This window comes from Neofelis nebulosa, chromosome 17 (genome assembly GCF_028018385.1).
Source record: "Neofelis nebulosa isolate mNeoNeb1 chromosome 17, mNeoNeb1.pri, whole genome shotgun sequence".
Classification (NCBI taxonomy): domain Eukaryota; kingdom Metazoa; phylum Chordata; class Mammalia; order Carnivora; family Felidae; genus Neofelis; species Neofelis nebulosa.
Genome location: NC_080798.1, coordinates 60,601,936 through 60,623,879, shown reverse-complemented (window position 1 = coordinate 60,623,879; position 21,944 = coordinate 60,601,936). Strand labels below are relative to the sequence as shown.

The following is a 21,944-nucleotide window of genomic DNA, read 5'->3' as shown; positions in this document are numbered from 1 at the left end:
CAGGAGGGACGGGGTCTGGTGCCTGGGGAGCTGCAGGTCTCTGGGACCCGGGTAGCCAAGGGGCCGCGTGCGCTGCTGACACCTGACCTCTGACTCCAGCAGACCCGACGCCCTTGACCAGGTCTGGAGAGAGGCACCGCTCCACATGGTGTCAGACGCTCTGGGTTCGTTAGTTCTTCCGGGTCTCCCCACACCCAGGCTGGCTACCCCGGCGAGCCGCCCAGTCTTCTCTCTGGCCACCTCGCCCGCAAGAGAGCTCCGCGAGGACGGGCTCCGGGACCAGCAGACGACGGAGCTCCCGGCCTCTCGTGCAAGCAACTCGTCTCTGCCTCTGCAAACTGAAAATCGTTACAAGCCCCAGATTCGGGCTTTCTCAAGGATGATGTGACATACAAACGCCCAGAGCTCAGCGTTCACACGGGGGAAGGCCAGCCACCGTGATGACGGGGAGACAGGCCCACGGCTCGGGGAGAGGGAAGGGGGCGGGCAGTGGGGTGGCTAGCGCTCCGCCCGTCCGGAAGGGGAAACCTCGCCCCTGGCGGTGTGCCAGATGCAGAGCAGATCCAGCTCCCCCCGGGACCCGGGGAGGACACGGTGGGGCAGAGACCAGGCTCTCGGCCAGGCGGGCTTCCGAGCCAGACCCTTAGCAAGGGGCGTGGGCTTTGCTCAGGCACAGATTCCTTCCAGTCGTTGCGGGAGTGACCTAGACTGCGTGTGAAAGGGTTCCCTGACTGTCAAACTTCAACTCAAAGGAGCCTCAACCTTTGGCAGAAGGAAGCTCCGCTTATGATCAGAACTGCCGGGAAACCTGACGGCTTTCCAGACCAGCTCTTCTGATGCTGACACGGAAGCTAGCTGAGGTGTGGGAGAGAGCCCCTGCATAAACAGGCCACCGTGGGACGGCAGGGGGGTTTACAGGGAGAGCCGCAACCTCCCTCTGGGAGCCTGGGACAGAAGAGGGACACCAGCTTTCTGACAAGCGGGCCGTAAGTCACGTCGCAGCCACGGTTATCGCTGCTTCAATATTTCTCACGAGCTTTATTTTGAAATGTCCCAATGTTTACATTCCGACCTCCCCGAAACAGAAAACGTCCCCATGAAGGGCAACCAGCCCGGCCCCGCTTTGCCAAAAGCCTGGAGCGGAGCAGGTAGAGAGCTCGTCTGTGACCCATGCCTCCACCCTGCCCCTTTGCAGGAGCCTCTCCCAGCTGAGCTCTTGAACCCGGAGGTGTGCATCAGCATCCCTGTCGAGATGCCCACGTCACCACCGGAGGCCGAGCGGCGGCCGGAGCACCACTTGGGGCGGCTGAGGCGAGGCTCCTGGCTTTAGCGAAGGGCAGAAAACAAATCACCGATCTAGGCCGCTGGAACTGAGGATAAGCGATGAGTAGCCAACGTCATCTCTCAGAGACACCAGTGGTTTACGAGGGAGCAGAGCCGTGGGCACATGCTCAGTAGATGCACGTTTGTGAGCATCACTCAGCTACTACCACATCCGGCCCGCGTACAGAAAGACAGGCTGGCACGTGATCTACACGCAGATGGACGGGACTCGCGGGGCGGTCTCGAGGTCGTATCGGAGATGCCACGAAGGCTCGAACGTCTAGGGTATTTACATCTAAAAATCCTTGCCGGGCAGCTCCACGCCTGGCACGGGGTCTAATGGTCAGTACCGAAACCCCCAGCGAACCCAGTTGCGATTACACCACAGAGTGGAAGGACTTCCCTCCACCTGCAGCAGTCAGGTCAAGACACAAAGCAAGTAGGGGAAGGAGGGAGGGAGAACAGAGATGGGGGAGTGACCCGATGTTGCTGGGAACTGACAGGGGACACTGGGAGTGGACAGGATGACAGAAGGACGCCTGTGGCCACTGGTGAGGTTACTCGCCAGCTCAAGGACACGTCTCGGTACAGGAACTACCGTGTGGAAACCTTTCGGGGCACCTGGGTGGCTCAGTCAGTTTAGCGTCGAACTTGCTTCCGGCTCAGGTCACACCTCACGGTTTGTGAGTTCGAGCCTGATATCGAGCCATGCGCTGACAGTGCAGAGCCTGCTTGGGATCCTCTCTCTCCCCCTCTCTCTGTTCCTTCCTGGCTCCTACGGGCTTGCACGCTGCTCTCTCTCTCTCTCTCTCTGAAAATAAGCTTAAGACAAAGAAACTTTCCGCGCTGCAAGCCCTTGCTGCTGACTTAACTGCGAATACCGTCAAACCCAAGGTGACTGACTAGACTCTAATGACATCTTTGTTGGACCTGAGTGTTTGAACAGGAAGACCCCTGTGAGCCCACAGGGAAGGGTGGCAGCATCCTGAGCCACGAGGGGCACAGAGCCACGCCGCACCTGCCTCCCGACCACCACAGACACCCCCCGTGGGCCGGCACAAGCAACGCTGCCCAAGATTGCTGCAGCCTTTCTCGGGAACGGGTAACGTGACTGTGCTGAGCAAGCACCCCACGTTTACGTACTGTCGTCAGAGCAACGTAAATGCTGGACAAGGGCTCGGGGCTGTCTTCCCAACAGTCACCCACATCTTGTCGGGCTGATACCAAGACCGCGTGCCCAGGACGCGCGGGACATGACTCAGTCAAGGACGAGCAGTTCAGGTCTCTGCAAATACCCCCTGAACCGCAGCACTCACTCCAGCCCTGAGAACCAGCTTCCTTCCAGGCTGCCCTGCACACCCAGCCCGCCCCTCGGTCCCCACCTCAGGGAAGTGCCTTCCTCCACCAGAGCCGTGCCATCTACGCCGTGAGGCCTCCCACCGGCGCCACGGCCCCACGAATCAGAAGCCCCTTAGCACGGGGCCGTCGACACCTGCCCGCCTGTGCCAAGAGCACCTCACCTCGTCCAAACCTTGTACTCTGGCCCTGGCGCTGAAACAGTGTCATGCAAAAGACCATTCTTCCAGACGGCACCCAACTGGACAGCCTCGTGGTTCCAGAACAACAAAGAAAAACACCAACAAACCGACACTGTGACAAACGTGTAAATGCAAGCATTTTCAAAAAGATTCCAATTCTCCGAAAGCAAGACGTGATGCTAAATGAGCGAACAAAGTTACACATCAAAGTGAAGCCTCATTTTTTTCACGTCAGACACGATTAATCGTCAGTAAGACTGATTCATCAGCAGTGAGTCTGTCCTCAGCAACGGGCCTCTGCTAAGAGCGCCACAGAAGAGAACACTGAAGGGCACGCCCTCAGCCGAGGACGCCAACGCCACCAGGAGAATCGCGACGCTAGGACAACAGCCACGGTGGACGTGGGGGGCGGGCGGTCTCCTCACCAGGCCCTCACAGGAAGTTGGCTTCCGTTCTAGCAAGGGCTCCCCACTCCCTGCTGACACCTATCAGCAAAAACACCTGTCCTCCGTGCCAAGCACATGGGCTTCTGGAAATGCTGCCAGAATACTCCGGAGGATGAAAGATGTCAGTTTAAATTCCTCTAGAAAACAGTTTTGAGGGTCCTCAAAAAATTAAAAAGAGAACTGCCCTCCGACCCAGCAACCGCACGACTAGGCATTTATTCAAGGGATACAGGTGTGCTGATTCGAAGGGGCACGTGCACGCCCATGTTTACAGCAGCACTATCGACAACAGCCAAAGAATGGAAAGAGCCCAAATGTCCATCGGCAGATGAATGGGTAAAGAAGATGCGGTTTACGTATACGACGGAGTATTACCTGGCAATCGAAAAGAAGGAAATCTTGCCGTTTGCAACTATGTGGATGGAACTGGAGGGTATCATGCTAAGTGAAATTAGTCAAAGACAAACATCATAGGACTTCATTCATATGAGGACTTTAAGAGACAAAACAGATGAACATAAGGGAAGGCAAGCAAAAACAATATAAAAACAGGGAGGGGGACAAACCACAAGATACGTGAATACAGAGAAGAAACAGAAGGTTGCTGGAGGGGCTGTGGGAGGGGGGATGGGCTAAATGGGTGAGGGGCATCAAGGACTTGGGAGAAGCACTGGGTGTTACACATAGGGGATGAATCGCTGGAATCTACTGCCGAAATCACTGTTGCACCATATGCTAACCGACCTGGACGTAAAGTTTAAAAGTAATTAAAAAAATAAAAAAACCATAAAAAAATTAAAGATACGTACCAAGAATATTATTAAGGTTTAGCACTCAAAAAAAAATCCTATAGGGGCGCCTGGGTGGCGCAGTCGGTTAAGCGTCCGACTTCAGCCAGGTCACGATCTCGCGGTCCGTGAGTTCGAGCCCCGCGTCAGGCTCTGGGCTGACGGCTCGGAGCCTGGAGCCTGTTTCCGATTCTGTGTCTCCCTCTCTCTCTGCCCCTCCCCCGTTCATGCTCTGTCTCTCTCTGTCCCAAAAATAAATTTAAAAAAACGTTGAAAAAAAAAAAAATCCTATAGTATTATTTCAAGAAATGATGCTTCCCCCCACAAAAGTAAATTACTCTAAAAAATGAGTTTCCCTTACTCCCCACCCTCCTATCACTCCTGAAAATAACAGTTTAAATTTCTTGCATAACACAGGAAATTATCCAGAAACTTTATTCCAATCAAACGTCTCAAAAATTCTTAGAAGGCATTTTATGACCTATTTACAAACTATTCACCCCTAACTTCACCAGGCACTCTGTGAGTCCCAGGCACGTGGTCTCTAGAGCAAGAAGTCAAGCCCAGTGGACAAGAACTACAGCCCAAGTCACGCTGCCCAACACAGAAATGACAAACCACTGCCACGGAAGGAGGGGACCCACCCCAGTGGGAGAAAGGACCCCCGGGCTCCACCGTCACCATCTGTGGTCGTCGGGGCGTTGGGCAGCACCTCCAGGACCCCCGGCAAGAAGAGAGGACACCGGAGACGCTCTGCCCGCCCCCCCCCCCCCCACGGGGTCATACCGGCCGACCAGCTGGTTTAGTTTCGCCCCCTCTTGGAAACACTCAGCCCTAACCCACTTCCAATGCGGGAGCGAGAACCCGGTCTGGACTCCAGCTTGTCGCCAGGACGATGAATCAGGTCCTTCAAATGGAAAACGAGATGAAACGTCCTTTCACATAAATATCTGAGAAATTCACCTTTTAACGATCCATAGAGGACTTAGTTTACCAAAACAGCTTGGTCAGTTTGGGCATCGGAAACAATAGAAAGGTTCTGCTGGCTTTATTTAAAAACTAGCAGATTATGAGAAAAAGAAACTTGCCTTCTATCCCAATCATTGAAATTCTCAATGCAATTAGCTGGCGCTTCTGCAAAGTCTAACGTAATGAAAAACTGAGCGGTAACTGGAATTTTCTTGCCATTAAAACGCTTGAGTACAAATATTTGTTCCGAGGTCTACTTGAGCCCCAGGAAGGCGAACAGAAGAAAGCACCAAGCCGCGAGCGGCTGCCACATTCTCACGATAGTACAGGTTCAACGGGGAGAAAAGGGCCACCTGGCGTCATGCTCCCTCTCAATACTTGCTGGCACACGTGTGCACAGACGCGCCCGACCACGACGCGCACTCCCCTCCAGTGACGGCAGTGAGCCTTGCCAAACTCACTGCGTGCCCAGGGCCCGGGCCTGAACACGCTCTCTCCCCGGATGGCACCGACCCAGCACTCACGCGAGCCGGGACTTCACGCGGCCAACTGCAGCTCGGGCGCTCTCTGCTCAGGGCGTCGCCGCCAACATCTGTGCGTGACCGCAAAGTGGCAGGGGCGGGGAAAGTGGTTACCAGCCACTCCAAACGCCGTCTCACTCCAAGCAACCCTAACTCACCACCTCACCTGTTTCCAAAGACAACGTGGTTCTGCCCGTCCTGCCTGCCAGCCCCGAAAAACGTCTCCGTCATGGAGCCCCGTGTGTCTGCAGCACCACGGAGAGAAGGGCAAGGGAGCGGGTGCCCACCTCCTGTGAACGTGCTGCTGGGGCACGCTCGTGGGTCCCGGTGATGCTCCCAGAGGCCCAACACCCTCGGGGAGGGCTGCCCATAGCCGCGGGCACCTGTTGGCCGTGACCGAGACGCCACGTAATCGCTTCTCTGTCATCGTGAGAAGTGACGCTACCCCGAGGACAGTGAACAAACAAAAGGCGGCAACACTCCGTGACTCAGTAGGGGCCCCAGGGTTTCTCAGAGACACGGGACACGGGACACGGTCACAGCAAACCTCACATCAACTTCGTTCAAAGTCAGCCTCCACCGTCTCCGGGCAAGACTTCAGGGAACAGACTGCTAGTCGTGACTGGTGTCAGGCTGCATTTTCCATCTCGACCAAAAAGTAACTTGCATGTGGCTTCTGTTAAGGCCTGCAAATTTAATGAATTTCAAAAGCAACGGACTGCGTACAACGAAGACACGGCTGCGAACAGGAATGGCACCACAGGGTGAATCCCTCAGAGGCTCCAGGAGCCCGGCGCTCACAAGTCTCCTGTGGCCCTCACTGCCCAGCACACCCGACTCGCCGCGCCCCTTCCTGGAGCAAACATCATCAGCCTCTGGAGTGAGGACAAGCCCAGTAAGGTCTGCTGCCCTTAAAACCGACCGATGGCGTGCGGCTTTCTCCACGCTGCCGCGTGGAGCAGGGGCGACGAGGACAGGGTGGCCCGGCCCGCAGGCTCTGGCCGTGCTCATCGAGAGCAGCCCCGGGCGTGAGCCGACCAAGGCTTTCCAAGACGTGCCCGGCCGGGCCGGCCTCCCAGCACTGAGTCACTCACGATACAACTTGGCACCGACTTCTAAATCCTTGAAATTCAGGTGCTTACACTCCGACTGTGCCTCTTATTCACATGCATCACCCTCAAAGAGCGCTGGGGACACTCTGACCTCCGACCGACCCACGAGAACGGACGACCCGCCTGCCATTCTGGCATTAGACACAGTTGACTTTGCACCCGTTGCCCGAACGACATGCTCATTTGGGAGCGATGTGACGTCTGTGAGCTATAAACAGATTGATAATTGGGGGTTTTCAAAGAGGCAACTCAAGAGGACTGAGGTACACACAGGATACTACGGAAAAGGGACAAAACCAACGGTCTCTGGCACCGGAGCCCCTGTGAGCGCGTCGCACAGAAACCACACAAGCACCCCGCCGACCGGACGGCAAGGCTGCCGGCTCGGGCCAGGTTGCCCCACTCAGCACGAGTCGTCACGAGCTCGCCCGTGACCACCACAGCAGAGACCAAGGACGCCTCGGTCCTTTGCCACCGAAGAGTGGGAACCTCCGGGCACAGACACGGTGTCTCCGGGAGGCGTCACGCGCTGCCCGTTCCGGAACGCGGGGCGAGGTGCTGCAACGGCCTCCCCGCGCGGCCCGTCTGCCACGGTCTGCCGCGCCCGAGGACGCACCGGCACCCTTAACGCCGGTCGGTCCTCTTCAACCTCGCCGGGATCGGTCGCCAACCTGTCTGGGATCCCGCTCTTGTAGGAGCCCACTTACGACGGCCGATACGATAGGCTGGCTTTCAATGTTATGACCTCATGAAGAATTTGTTTCAAAAAAGTTTCTGTAAAATAAATTATGTAAATAGATCCTTGAGAAACGTTCCCGGCTACACTTCCTTCTTCACACACGCAGGCTGATGTTCTGTGAACACGGCAATCTGCACCCGTCGTATTTCACGGGCCCTGGAACCGTCCCCTTCCTGGCGCCGTGACTGACGACCTTTCCCAAATGAACCGCTCCCGCCAGATGTTACCCTGCTGCCCCCACCGAGTACATCCCAGAGATTTACCACATAAGTCATGTTACTGACTGGGCTTTGGAACATTCATGAGGCCAATTTCCAACAATGATCCAATTATACCTCAAGTACCATCCCTCCCCATTAAAGCTGAGTACCCAATATCTTATGAGAAGGATTACTCAAGTTTTTTAAGAATTCTCAAGTGCAAAGACAGCAAGAATTTAAACTATTAAGAAATCACTAAATCTGGGGCGCCTGGGTGGCTCAGTCAGTTCGACATTCCACTTCGGCTCAGGTCACGATCTCACGGCTTGTGAGTTCGAGACCCACGACGGGCTCTGTGCCGACAGCTCGGAGCCCAGAGCCGGCTTCGGATCCTGTGTCTCCCTCTCTCTCGGCCCCTCCCCCGCTCACGCTGCATCTCTCTTTCTCTCTCTCTCAAAAAATAAATAAATAACCATTAAAAATTAAAAAAACAATCACTAAGTCTCTTCGTTGATTTTATTTTTTTTTTTATTTTTTTTAAATTTTTTTTTTTCAACGTTTTTTATTTATTTTTGGGACAGAGAGAGACAGAGCATGAACGGGGGAGGGGCAGAGAGAGAGGGAGACACAGAATCGGAAACAGGCTCCAGGCTCTGAGCCATCAGCCCGGAGCCTGACGCGGGGCTCGAACTCACGGACCGCGAGATCGTGACCTGGCTGAAGTCGGACGCTTAACCGACTGCGCCACCCAGGCGCCCCTCTTCGTTGATTTTAACACATTCCATTTTTGGTCCTATTTTAGCTGCTTTGTTTCTGACTCGGCCAGCTTAACCTCTGAACGATGATACCCCGATGCTGAACCATGACCATAATGCCAAGAGAAGACAGGAATTGGAACCAGAGTAAGTTTACTGCCCACTGCCCTCAACAGTTGGCACTCCTCTCTGATTCTGAGGAAATCTGTGCCATGGCAGACAAAATGGCCTACACAAAAACACGGGGACAAAATGCTACGATACCTTGCGGTAAATGATCGGACTCCAAACGTGATATAAAAGAACACGTCAGCTCGGGCAAACCGTTTGGAATTCTTAAGAAATAAACCATTTTGAAAGCTGTGGTTTCTAAAACCGCAAGCACCGAAAGACTTTTCTACGAAGGTAAGAACGGTCTGCGTACTTGCGGCTCTGGGCCGTCAGCGGGAATTAAATGACCCCACGAAAGCCGAGCTCACGGCCCTTCGGAGCTCTGCGTGTGAATGGTGCTTCTCTAACACAACTAGCTGCCTGACGCTCTCTCCAGCTCAGCGAGGGGTTCTAGTCGTGGGGAGCGCATGGCAGGCAAAGCGCTCACCCACCTCTCCGCGCACCCATCCGCCTCACAGACGTGTTTCACGGAACATGCCACTATCGGTCGACGGTAACTCTGATACGAGATGCCAGCGGAGTAGCTTCTTCCTCAACAGTTACGCCCGAGGCACCCACTTAAAGAGGACTCCGTCCGCCTCCGTGTCCTCCCACACAGACCACGGTGCCACGAGGGCGGCGCGGCCCGGGCTCCACACAGCAGGCAAAGTGCCGGCGGGGACCCTCCCAAGGAGTGGCAGCACAACAAACGTGTCGCCGCACGTTTTCTCCTAGTGCAACGGTCAGGCTGAATGATCCTGAATCGTGACCTCTTCTTTGATATAAGGTAAAATTCAGAATCAGTCAACTCTGTCTCGTCTGTCCAATCCTAACAACAGGTACCGTCCAAGAGTCCTATCCGATGGAAACAATCTGCTAGAGAGTAACGCTTTCGACAAATGCATCAGCTCATAAAGAACTCAGACTCAGATCAAAAGAAAATCTGTATTTTTTCCCCCCCGCAGACATGTAGACGCTGGAAACTTGACCCCTTTTTCTATGTTCATTTGTGTCACTCTGTAGTTTCTCCAAGTGAAATATATCTCAAGTTAATCACATCACAGTAACACACATAAAAAGATGAAATACGTTGTATCTACGACAACCTCAGAAACTCGTGGCGTTATCGAGTGTGACGCGCCTTAGGTGACACACTTTAGACCGAACAAACACCGGGCCTTAAGTGGCCGGCTGGTCAGACCTGTGTGCGTGCTCATCCAGGACCCACCCGGACAGAGAGAACGATCAGGCTTCTCTGCGACTGCCGCGAACACCATCTCCTCCACGGATGTTTAATGCCCGTTCGCCGACACTGGCGACACCCCTCTCTTTCTCAAATTTAATGTGTAAAAAATGGACCCAGTGATTCCACTGCCGGGTGCTACCCAAGAGAAACAAAACCACACGTTCTCCCAAACACCTGTTCACGAACGTTCCGAACAGTTAAAAAGCGGAAACACCCCAAGGGTCCGTCGACAGATGAGCAGATGAACAAAATGTGGTCCATTCACACGACGGAGAAGGACCCAGCCACAGAAGGATCGGAGCGGCGATACTCGCCACACCGTGGACGGCACTGCGCGGCCCACGTGTGCCAAGTGCCTGCAGCACGTAATACCAAAGACAGGAAGTGGACGGTGGCTGCCAGGGCTGCTTTCCAGGGTGACAGAGATGTCCCGGCATTAGACCGGGGGCTGGGTGTACAACTATGTGAATGTACTTTAAAAACCCACTGAACTGTACGCTTTATGATGGTAAACTTGAGGGCACCTGCGAGGCTCAGACAGCTTAGCATCCAACTCTTGATCTCAGCTCAAGTCACGATCTCACAGTTTGTGAGTTCAAGCCCCATGTCAGGCTCTGGGCTGACAGCTCAGAGCCTGCTTGGGATTCTCTCTCTCCCTCTCTCTCTACTCTCCCCCGCCCATGCTCCGTCTCTCTCTCTCTCTCTCTCAAAATAAATAAGTAAATGTAATAAATAAATTAATAGGTCAAATCTACAGTAATTAAATTAAATTTTTTTTTTAATTTTTTTTTTTTTAACATTTATTTATTTTTGAGACAGAGAGAGAGCATGAATGGGGGAGGGTCAGAGAGAGAGAGGGAGACACAGAATCTGAAACAGGCTCCAGGCTCTGAGCGGTCAGCACAGAGCCCGACGCGGGACTTGAACTCACGGACCGCGAGATCATGACCTGAGCTGAAGTCGGACGCTTCACCGACTGAGCCACCCAGGCGCCCCAAATGAGATTTTTAGTTAAAAAAAAAAAAACAAAACTTTCTTTTAATGTTTATTTTAGAAAGAGAAAGAGAGTGTGAGCAGGGGAGGAGCAGAGAGAAAGGGAGACACAGAATCCGAAGCAGACTCCAGGCTCCAAGCTGTCAGCACAGAGCTCGATGCAGGGCTTGAACCCACAAACCCTGAGATCACCACCTGAGCCGAAGTCAGACGCTTAACAGACTGAGCCCCCCAGGCGCCCCTGATCTCGGTTTTTTTAAAAGGCGGTCACTAAACTCTGTTTCTCTCCCTGCTCCTACTCTGCTGTCCCGATCCTTGCTATTTATGTCAGAAGTGAGCAAGACTTTGAGAAAAACGCTGTTTTCAATGTTTCAGATTCAGTAACTGGTCTCACAGAAAAATCGTGGCTCGGTAAATCTACATCATCGTTTTAGGAAAGCTACGTTGCATTTTTAGTCAAAATCAACAACTCAGACGTAAACCAAAAAACCGCACAAGTTTACCAGTGAATAAAGCACAGGCTTTACAGGTCGGGAACACTGCACTAACACGCCTGCACTCCCCCTCCTCCCCGTGCTGTGGGAGGCCATGTGGGCAGCCCACGTTGGCCCACGTTAGCCTGCAGAGGCAGGACAGAGGCACCAGGTGGCTAGGGAGACTGTGGCAGGAGAAGCAGGTGGACAGGACGCGGTGTGGGCGAAACGGGCTCCGGTCCGGGCGCCCGCCAAGCAGCTCCCTCTGCCTCTCGCGGGAGGTGGCACAGTCCCCTCCGGGCACCTACGTCTGGCCCCCAGCAGAGACGTGGCGAGACCTCTGTTCAAAGGCAATGACCAGCTCCTGGTTCTAGAAGCACAGCGGTGTGTCCGTCACTAGAAAGCCTTCAGAAACCGCCTGAATGTGCGTAGAATTTCCACTGTCTCCTACCACGTTTTACAAATAGCAAACACATACAGACGTCCCTCAACTTAGGATGGGGTCATGTCCCAAAATACCTATTGCGGGTTTGGAAACATTCGAAGTCAAAAATGTACTTAACGCCCCTAACCTACCAAACATCGTGCCCCAGCCCGGCCCAGCCTCACTGTGCTCACGGTAGCCTGTCGCTGGGCGGAGTCATCTCGCACAGATCGCGACGCGTGAAACCGCTCACGGAACGCACGCACCCACCGCACCAACACCGCTGAAGTTGACGGAATGGCAGTGTGGGTGCAGGGCGTCTGTCGGGGCTCCGGCCATCGACCTCACGATCGCGGTGCCCCGCGCCAGGAGGGAGGATCGGACCGCACGTCGGTGGCCTGGGAAAAGATCCAAACTCAAAACCCAAAGCGCAATGGCTGCTGCACACAGACCGCGTGTGCACCGCCGTAAAGTCGGAAAACCATCAAGCTGGACTATCGTGTTAAGGTAGGGACCGCACGACTTTCCTGAAAAGCAAAAAACACACAGAACAGAACAGAACAGAACAGAACGCTGTACCTACTGCCATTCAGGCAAAGGAAAGAAGCTTTGCAGGCGCACCTTCCGAGTTCAGGGTGATGAGGGTGACGTTGTTCCCAATGTTCTGACTTCCCGACTGTCCACAGTTGGAGACGGAGTCGCTGGCCTCGGACCCGCTCTCCCCGTCCTCGTTGTGGCTGTCATCCTGACCCGGCACCTTCACCACAATGGTGTTCTGCCGTCTCCCGGGCACCGCGCTGAGCGGGAAACAAAAACACCAGCCGATGTTGTGAGAGCAGCACAAGCAACGAGCAGAGACTAGCGCTGAAGCCGCCGCGTGCCTCTTTCCTCCACTCATCAGAGAACCTAACTGCACGAGGCGGCAGCTCGCGAGTCTTCCCACACCGCTCTCTCTACTCGGGGGAACAGCGACCGAATCGCACGAAATGGTCTGGGGTTGGAAGAAACTGTGTGAAACGTAAAAGTCGACAAACGTGTTCGTGTCGCAGAAGAAGTAAAACCACCACCCACGGTGACTCAAGGCCTAGAAGGCGGCTCTCTGATCGTGGAGGTGCTCCCACAAAATGCCGGCACTTGAGTGAGAGCGACTGTTGGGGCTGTGTCATGGGAAAGACTCATCGGAGAGCAAGCGTGCCTGGAGACTTCCATTGACCCAATCCACTCCACACTGGTAGGCCTTCTAGAAGGGACTCAGCCTCTGTTAACAAAGTCAACACTCCTAACTATTCTCACCAACAAAAACCACTGAAGTGGGTCTGAAAAGCCAGTCGAGACTCTCCCAGAGGATGTTCTCACCACTAAAGGGGTCCTGCTGTGGAGCAGTAAGAAACTGCCAGAAAAACAGGGCACAAGCCGCCAGCTCCAAAAAAGGCCCAAAACATACGTATTTATTACCTGGAGACAAGCTACTTGCCTCTACCGCGACCCTCTCCACATCCCTTCGTGGGGACTGCTAAGCACCGAGAAGGGGGACGCAGCCCAAGGTCCCCGTTCACAAAGACAAAAACATGCTTCCAACCGTGGTCGTGCCGCAGGCTGGGACTCCAGCTTCTGAACTCGATCCCGCAGCAGCCTGCCCAAGCTGACCTCCGGCCGAGCCCCTGCGGGAGGCACACCTGACCCCGCCTCCCAGATCCCCAGATCTCCTCAGCCTGAGCGTCAACAACTCTTCTCCCGCCACCCGACACGGCAGGCCCGCGGCACAGCTAGGCCCTGGGAGCCTGGGCTCGGACAATAAAGACAACGGGACAGAGCTGGGGCAGGAACAATCTGCGGAGGGCACTGAGAGAAAAAGGCAAACAGGACGCTGTGAACACGCTGATGGAAACAATAAGCAAAACCACCATCTCGGGGCAGGTCGCCAGGAAAAGCGGAGCCCAGACTGCCGGGCAGGGCCGTCCACAGCACGCCTCCCCGTCACACGATGCCTCTTACGCACCCCTATTTCTGACCAAGGTTACACTTCCAGTGTCTCAAGAGAAAAAGGTGGGAGAAGAAAATCATCACCTCGAAATGCCTTCATCGCTTAGCAAACTCAATAGAAGGTGTCTGTGGACCTGACACGCTGCTGTACAGACAGACAGACAGACAGACACACGTGAGGAAGCGGTGGTCGAGGGAGGAGGGCACGAGCCCCACCGGCTGCTATGGAAACACAGAGCCGTCTCCCCACTGGGCACGTGAGCACCGGACACAGAAGTTCCCGGTGCGTCCCCCCTTAACACGTCCCCTTCTCCAGCTGGCACACCAGGACCTGGGCCTGCACGCAGCACGGCCCTCGCCCACCACAAACAACTGTGGGCCGCGCCCGCTGGGCTCGACCGACCAGCTGTGCCCGGCTCAGGACGTGGAGTGGCTCTCGAGGGGACTCATCGCGGTGGCAGTGGCAGTGAAAGGTGGGGTTGGTGTGGTGGCTACTGACTTGCTAACGGTACTTTCCAGGGGGTCCGGTGCCCTGTTGCCCAAGGGTTCTTCCATCTTGGCTACAATGGCGCTCTGCCGATCACTGTTGAGTATTACTGTAGTCTGGGGGACGGCGCTAGGGAACAAAAGAATCACAAAGAAAAAGAAGACCTTAAAACAACAACATTCATTGTCAGAATACACAAGAGTCATTCAATACACTCAGCATCCAATGACCTGCGCTACGGGAGGGAGGGGGCCCCACACAGAAGTCACGTTTAAAGTGATTTACTGTCTACACCGGGCATAGGATAGACCAGAGGTGAACCGTTTTGTCGAGAGCTTACCACCCCTCGCTGCTAGTATGCTTAGTTGAGTTGAGATCAGAGTATTTACACCTTTACACAGAAGGGAGCCAAAGGCCACAGGTGACAGGCTCCTGAAGTAGCATGTCTGCGTGAAACTCAGCTGGTATTTTCACTCGTCCCATCCCAAGGAATGCCTGCACGGCAGCCTAGGCTTTCAGAACCACACGTATCGACACCTTTCCGAAATGTGAGCTCCGGAAGGACAGGGGCAAACACGACAGAAGGACTGTGGGCAAAAACACCTGACATTTATCACCTCCGGCTTCTACTAGGGGAGTGTGTGGACCACACACAGGTCTTTGCTTTGAAGGAAAGCGAGTCCACGAAAGAACGGAGCCCCTATCCGGGGACCTTCCTCGAGGTGGCGCTGTGAGTTTAAGCAGCAGCCAGGAGCTTATGGCACCAAGGTTCTCCAGGAGACTGCTCGGTCATTCATCTTCTGGCCACAGGAAGTGCGGGCACGCTCTCAGGAGGCTACAGGGCCAGAGAGCACCGGAAATGCACGGCAAGGCCACCTGAGCACGGGTCGTGCTTAAATTTCACGACTCTGGGAGAACCACTGCTCTCACGTGAGAAAACCTCACGTAACCAAAAGCACGTGAGAAAACGTAGCCCCGTGTCAGAGCGACACGGCTGTTAAACGCCCCCTCCCAAAATCAGGGTCACAAAGGGCACCATCTCATGTCTGAGTAAATCGCAGGACCGTGAGGTGTTTTCTAAAATAAAAGCATAATCAATTGCGTTTCATTCAAAACTTTGTATTTACAGCGATTCCATTTGTTCTCTGGTGACACCTAAAGTAACCCACCAAATCCTTACAACCTGTCCACAGGCAGGCCTCACAAGTGACATAGGTGACCTCTGACTTGGTACTGTGGCCACCCACAGGCTTTGACGATTTCAGCTTCCCTCTTTCAAAACAGGAGATGAATGGTTTGTATGCACTGGGGGGGCACTGCTCCCTGCTCCCGCCACCCCAGGATCCCACATGCATGCACCTGTCTCCTCTCCACTCCTCCCTGAGCAACTAACCAGGATGACCCTGCGGGGTGACAACAGTTCCCTAATGAGAATTCACAATGGACAGGAGCACAGTAGAGGTCTCAGAAGTCCTGGAGAAAAAAGATTAAAATGTATTCATGGCACCATCTGGCAAATTGTTTGAGTAAATGTACCTTTTCTCCTTAACGATTCTTGTTAAGATCAAGGAAACGGTGTTCTGAAGCAACCACCTTCAATGTGAAGAGGCACCCTAGATGTACCCCAGGACTTTTGGGGAGTTCCCGGGTGTGGGCAGCTCTCACGATGCAACGTCCCAGTCCTCACCTTGCACAACGGACTATTTTCCAAAAATGTTTCCCTTGAGAGAGCACCCTCGTCAATGTGTCTGTTCCCTTTCACAAAGCCCCTTTCCCACCCTGAAACAAAAGGACGTGAACGTGGGACGCGGGGACCCCAGAAGGGAACACGAGGCCACTCTGAGACACCAGGCGGGGCGTGAAGAGTCTACGCCTCCGCTGACCGACCAAGCACCGCTGGGTGAGTTACCGGGTTACCATTCCTTATTCTCAACGAAACTGACGGAGGACCAAGGGACCTTTCCAGCTCACAGATGATCAGAAGTAGTTCTTGACGACAGTGTACAAAGACCTTAACGACCTGAGGAGCTGAGAGGCGCCTCTGCCCTCACGGGAACCAAGTTTCTCAGCACTCAAAACTTTAAAAACTACCAAGGGAAGCAGGACCAAGGCCGAACCCGGTCTCACCTTGAGTGATAAGTCATTATCATCCATGGATTCAAGGATTAACTAAATCTAAAGCCCCATCCATCTCAAAATCACACTCCTGACACCGAATTATTAAAAATCAGTCACGCAAGTAACACACGTAAGCTGTTCTGTTCAGCTACGCACTAGTGACTGTAATGAGAACTCAGCCAAAAGAGCTGAGCCCTGGGGCTACGGGAAACACAGGTCCCAGCTGCAATTTCTATCCACGTGTCCGCTGCAAAGGAGGACTACGTCAGCCTGGTGGATGAGGTAAACTGCAGGGCGGGGCGCGCAAGACGGGAACGAACTTCCAAAAAGCAAAAGGAATAGGGTGAAATTCAACTGTGGAAAGCTTATTCATGGGATGCTTTTAAACGGGTAATAGTATTCATACCGTAATGGAAACGTTTAAGAAAACAATGAATGCTCTCTGTTTTTAAATATCAAGGTCACAATATGCCAGAAATTATACCCCTTCAACTAATGCAATGTACTTGTATCGACCTCAAATTGTATAAGAAGAATATTTCATTTTTCAAAAATTAAGGAACATCCATATCACACGAGTAAGAATGCAGTAGTCATCTGAGGGCTGATTATAGGAAAACTGCCACAAGAATGTAAGTGTCTTGCCTGGGCTGAGTTACAGTCCCCAATTATTCAATCAGATACTGATGTGCATCTGCTGTGAAGCAATTCTGCAGATGGATTAAAAGTCCCAACTGGCTGACGTTAGATTAACCGGACGGGAGACTACCCTGAATGGACCTGGCCTGATCAGGAGAGCCCCTCCAAAGGAGGTTTAGGCATTCTGTCCCTGGGACTGGAGACGCCGGACAGCTCTTGCCAGCTGATCCCGATCTCCCCTTCCTGCCTACCTGCCCTGGACTCCAAGCGTGCTTGGCTACCCCTACAACCGTAAGCCAACTCCATATAACAAATCCTTTACAGGGTGTGCTGGTGCACTGTGTGTGTGTGTGTGTGTGTGTGTGTGTTAGTGTGTGTGTGTGTGTATGTGTGTGAGATCTCTCTCTCTCTCTCTCTCTCTCTCTCTCTCTCTCTCTCTCTCTCTCACACACACACACACACACACACACGGGTGCAAACGTATCCCCTACAGATTCTGCTGTGAAGTAACTATAGAAGGAACAGAAGTACCACATCAAGTCCTAGGTCCCCGGTGGCGACGTCCCATAAAGCCTGCAGTACAGCATCAGAAGCAGGAAGTCAACACCGGGACGCTTCCGTCAATGCGACGGCAGTCCTCAGCCCCCAGCCCCACCCGTCCCCCGGCAAGTGCTAACCTGCTCTCCATCTACGGTCCTCACATTTTGAGAATATTACAGACGTGGAATCAAACAGCTCATGACCTTGGAAACTGGCTTTCTGTACTCAGCGGAAGCCCCAGATCATCCAAGGGGCAGAGCCACCACCGGTTCAACCGGCGTCACTGCTGCGCAGTTTCCCACGGCACAGGGGTCTGTGAACCTTTAACTCCAGAAGGGCATCTGGGGTACTGGCAGGTTTGGGCTCTTACAAATACGCTGCCACGGACATCCCCGTAGAAGTCGTGAACCTAAGTTTTCATCTCTCTGGGAGAAATGCCCAAGAATGTGACTGCTGGGCCCTGTGGTAAGTACACGTTTAGCTTTACAAAAAACACCGCCAGACTTTTCCAGAATGGCTGTACCTTTCACATTCCCACCAACAAGGGATGAGAAATCCAGTTTCTCCGCATCCTCGCCAGCATTCGGTGCTTTTCACCATTCTGACAGGCGTGGAGCGACACTCGGTGTGGTCTGGACTCGCGTTTCCCTGACGACTAATAGTCACGTGCCCATTCACCACCCAGATCTCCTCTTTGGCAACATATCTGTTCGAGTCTCCTGCCCGGTTTCTAACCGGGCTTTTTTCCTACAGGTGAGTGTGCCGTCGGTCCCTGCCAGGTGCGTGGTGAACCAGCATGGCCTTCCCATCTGCAGCTGACTCTCCGTCCTCCTCACCGGTCTTCGTGGAGCAGAACTCGGTGATTTCCATCATGTCTGATACCTCCTTTTCCACGGGTGGTGCTTTCGCTATCAAGTCTGGGGGTCTGAGCCCGGCCTCGGGCCCCAAACACTTTCCCCTACGTCTTCATCTACAGGTATTACAGTTTTGTATTTAAACGTGTGCTCCGGTTACAATCAGTTTTTGTTCCAGGTATGATGGGGCACCGAGGTTCATCTCACTCGTTCCGCCCGGGGATGTCCAAGTGCCCTGGTTCGTGTGTTGAAAGGCTGCCCTTCCCCACTGGTCTTCGGCCCTCTGTCAAAGCTCAGCGGGGCTATTTCTAGGCTCTATGTTCCAGTGATCAATTTCTCTCTCCCTCATTTTGTTTTCTTTTTTTAAGTGTATTTTTATGTATTTTGAAAGAAAGATAAAGAGCAAGTGGGGGAGGGGTGAGAGACAGAGACAGAGAATCCCAAGCAGGCTCCGCAATGTCAGCGTAGAGCCTGACATGGGGCTCAAACCCATGAACCTGTGAGATCACGACCTGAGCCAAAATCAAGAGTTTGACACCCAAATTGACAGAACCATCCAGGCGCCCCAATCGTTTTGTTTTCTAAAAACTACATGCTCAACTCATTCTTTGGCAATCTTAAATCATTTTCTATACCCTTACCTATAACCACATGTTGGTTTGTTTTTTAAGTTCTTATTAAATGAAAACCAAAATTAAGTAAAAGGGAAAAGGGTAGACTCATAGACTGTCCTGTTTTAATTCTAAAATTATGCTAATCGCCCAAGTTGTATACTCTTGGGTAAAATAGGATCATTCAGAAGCAAAAAATGCTCTGTGACGTGGCCCAGTGACCTGTGACCGGGGGGGGCACAAGAATCACTCGGCCGTGTGCAGTGACTGAGCAAAGGGCCCTCAGGCACTCCCCCCAGGAGAGTCATGGCAGGCAGGACTGCCCCCAGGGCTCCGCATGGAAGGAGACACCCAATCCTCAAAGCGGGAGAGGGCACCACAGCGCCTTCCCTGCGCGGATCAGCAGACCACCGTGTGGACCAGCTAGTAACGTGCCCAGGCCCACAAAGCCCAGCTAGATTTGAGCCCAAATTCTCAAGCAGCAAAGGGGACATTCCAACCAAAACCAATACAGGAATGGTCCATAACCCACTACTCTTTGAACACCGTAATTTCCTGGGGAAACTAGGGGCTGCCCCCAGAGAGCCCAAAGTTATTTTTTGTGTTTTTTAACCATTTTCCCAAGTGACTCTGATGGGTGCTGATGATTTAAAACAACAGGGGCATCTGGGTGGCTCCGTCAGTTAATCATCTGACTTTGGCTCAAGTCACGATCTCACAGTTTGTGGTTCCGAGCCTCCTGTCGGGCTCTGTGCTGACGGCTCAGAGCCCGGAGCCTGCTTCGGATTCTGCGTCTCCCTCTCTCTCTTCCCTCCTCTGCTCACGCCGTCTCTCTCTCTCAAAAATAAACATTAAATAAAACAACAAAACTGCACACACACACAACCCCACAGAAGAGGCACAGACCTGCTGTGTCCACGGGCCCCACACGGCACTCACCCACTACATGGCTCGCTCACTACAGATTAGCTTGGTACGAGGCAGCCCCTGCACAGGGGCCTTTCTGTCCATTTTCTGAAGGACAGACCCCAACTGCCTCGGTGAGTGCTCAGTATACAGTCAAGCCCGTGTGTATAAGATGTGAATGAATTCGAGAACGATTCTGATTTAGTTCAGTCCTCTGGCTCCTGCCTCTAGACTCCATGGTCTCGTGCCGCGGAAAGAAAAGTGACCAAGACTCGTGAGCCAGAAGAGAAACTTAGGAAGACGATGCCCACGGGACGGCCTAGCGCACTGTCACCCACGGAGGGTGGGGCGACCGAGAGTTCTGTGCGCTCACCAGCGTGAGCCCCGCACGCACCGGGAGGCCCGGCTGACGGTACCCCCTGGTGAACAAGAAGCCTTAATAGGATCGGGTTTTTAAACCTCACAGGGTCGGTGGGGCGTCCGGGCGGCTCAGTCGGTTCAGCGTCAGACCTCGGCTCAGGTCATGATCTCACGGTTCCTCAGATGGAGCCCGCGCGGGGCTCCGCACCGCCAGCCCAGAACCTGCCTGGGACTCTCTGTCTCCCCTCTCTCCGCCCCTCCCCTGCGCATGCACATGCGTGCTCGCTCTCTCTCTCTCTCTCTCTCTCTCTCTCTCTCTCTCTCGTTCTCGCTCTTGCTCTCTTTCTAATAAACCAAAACAAAACCCCTCGCGGGGTTGCTGAGGGTCAAAGAACCCAAGCGCTCATATGCATGACCTCTCTCACGGCAATCTTCACATACTGTCTTATTCCCACTGTACTGATGAGGAAGCTGGGAAAGGGTAAGTATTTGCCCAAGGTCTCACCCCTTAGAGGTGACAGAGCCTGTCACCAAGCACCTCTCAAGCTCTTAGCCACTTGTTAGTCAAGACCAGAAATACTCCTTTATTTCTGTTAGCCTTTCAGTGTTGCATATTTTCACTGTTTTATTCCGATGGCTTTACAACAAAGTATCTTCAGCTTTCAGAGATGTCATGGCAAACATTTTCCAAGCTATGCTTACAAAGTGACCTTCAACTTCTCTTCTGTTTCAGGAAATCGCTTTGTGACCGTGTTAAAAGTCTCTGTACTCCTATTTTAAAACATCAACATCTCTGTCCCCTTAGCTCATCGGTTCACACAAAATGGACCATGATTTGAATATACGCCAAGGGGCTCTACTGAAGTCTATGCAAAAAACCTAACAAACCACCAAAATAAAAGACCTGAAAAAAAATCTTGAAAACTGTAGGTAAAAAGTTTTAAAACATCATTTTAAAAGTGGTGTCTGCCACTTTTTATTACAAAGGAAAACAGAAAACAAGCTGGTTTGAGCCAGAGAGTTTGAGGACCACAGAGTGGCTGGTGCAGGTGGGCACACGGAGAGGAGGAGGGGCAGGGGTACGCAGGACAAAGACCAGCCAACAGCGGAGAGGAGCTCAGCATGTAGTGTGCAAAGAGAAACACACACAGACCTCGGGCAAAGAGGTCAAAATGACGTCAAGTCAGGTGGATCCAGAGTTTGCAAATATTATTTGGGAGAGCCCGATGTCAGAGCTACATAAACTCAGAGAACTTTACAGAAACTCTAACTCTGGGGTGCCTGGGTGGCTCAGTTGGTTGAGGGTCTGACTCTGGATTTTGGCTCAGGTCAGGATCCCAGGGTCCTGGGATCGAGTCCCCCATCAGGCTCCGCGCTAAGCGGAGATTCTCTCCCTCCCTCTGCCCCTCTTCCCTCATTTGCATGCGCACTCTCTCTAGATTAAAAAATTTAAAGAAAGAAAGAAAGAAAGAAAGAAAGAAAGAAAGAAAGAAAGAAAGAAAGAAAGAAAGAAACCCTAACTCTAGCTAAAACCTCATACAGATTCCAGTGGCTTATAATCATATTCTGAACGTACACACAGACACACACGTGCACTTGCACACACACAAAACTTATGCTGTGTCCTCACAAAGAGATGGCAAAAGTGATTAATGTTTGGAGCCGGCTGAGGCCAAAGGAAACAGCACGCTGATTCGGGTCGGAAGCTGTTGCCAGCTCAGAGGGGATGGGCCGCCATCAACTAGCCAGTCTGCTGTGGAAATGGTGGG

At 53.1% G+C, this 21,944-nt stretch overlaps 1 protein-coding gene across 6 annotated transcripts in view; it reads right to left on the bottom strand.

Moving 5' to 3' along the window:
- BANP (BTG3 associated nuclear protein) overlaps positions 1–21,944 on the bottom strand; it is a 112,348-nt gene that overhangs the window by 45,765 nt on the left and 44,639 nt on the right. For 4 of the 6 annotated variants that reach the window (XM_058707379.1, XM_058707380.1, XM_058707378.1 and 1 more), the window contains 2 exons: positions 14,160–14,276; positions 12,299–12,474 (listed from right to left, as the gene is read on the bottom strand). In XM_058707379.1, coding sequence (XP_058563362.1) covers positions 12,299–12,474; positions 14,160–14,276 — 293 coding nt within the window. The remainder of the gene's footprint in view (positions 1–12,298; positions 12,475–14,159; positions 14,277–21,944) is intronic. The other 2 variants (XM_058707381.1, XM_058707383.1) reach the window with 1 other exon arrangement.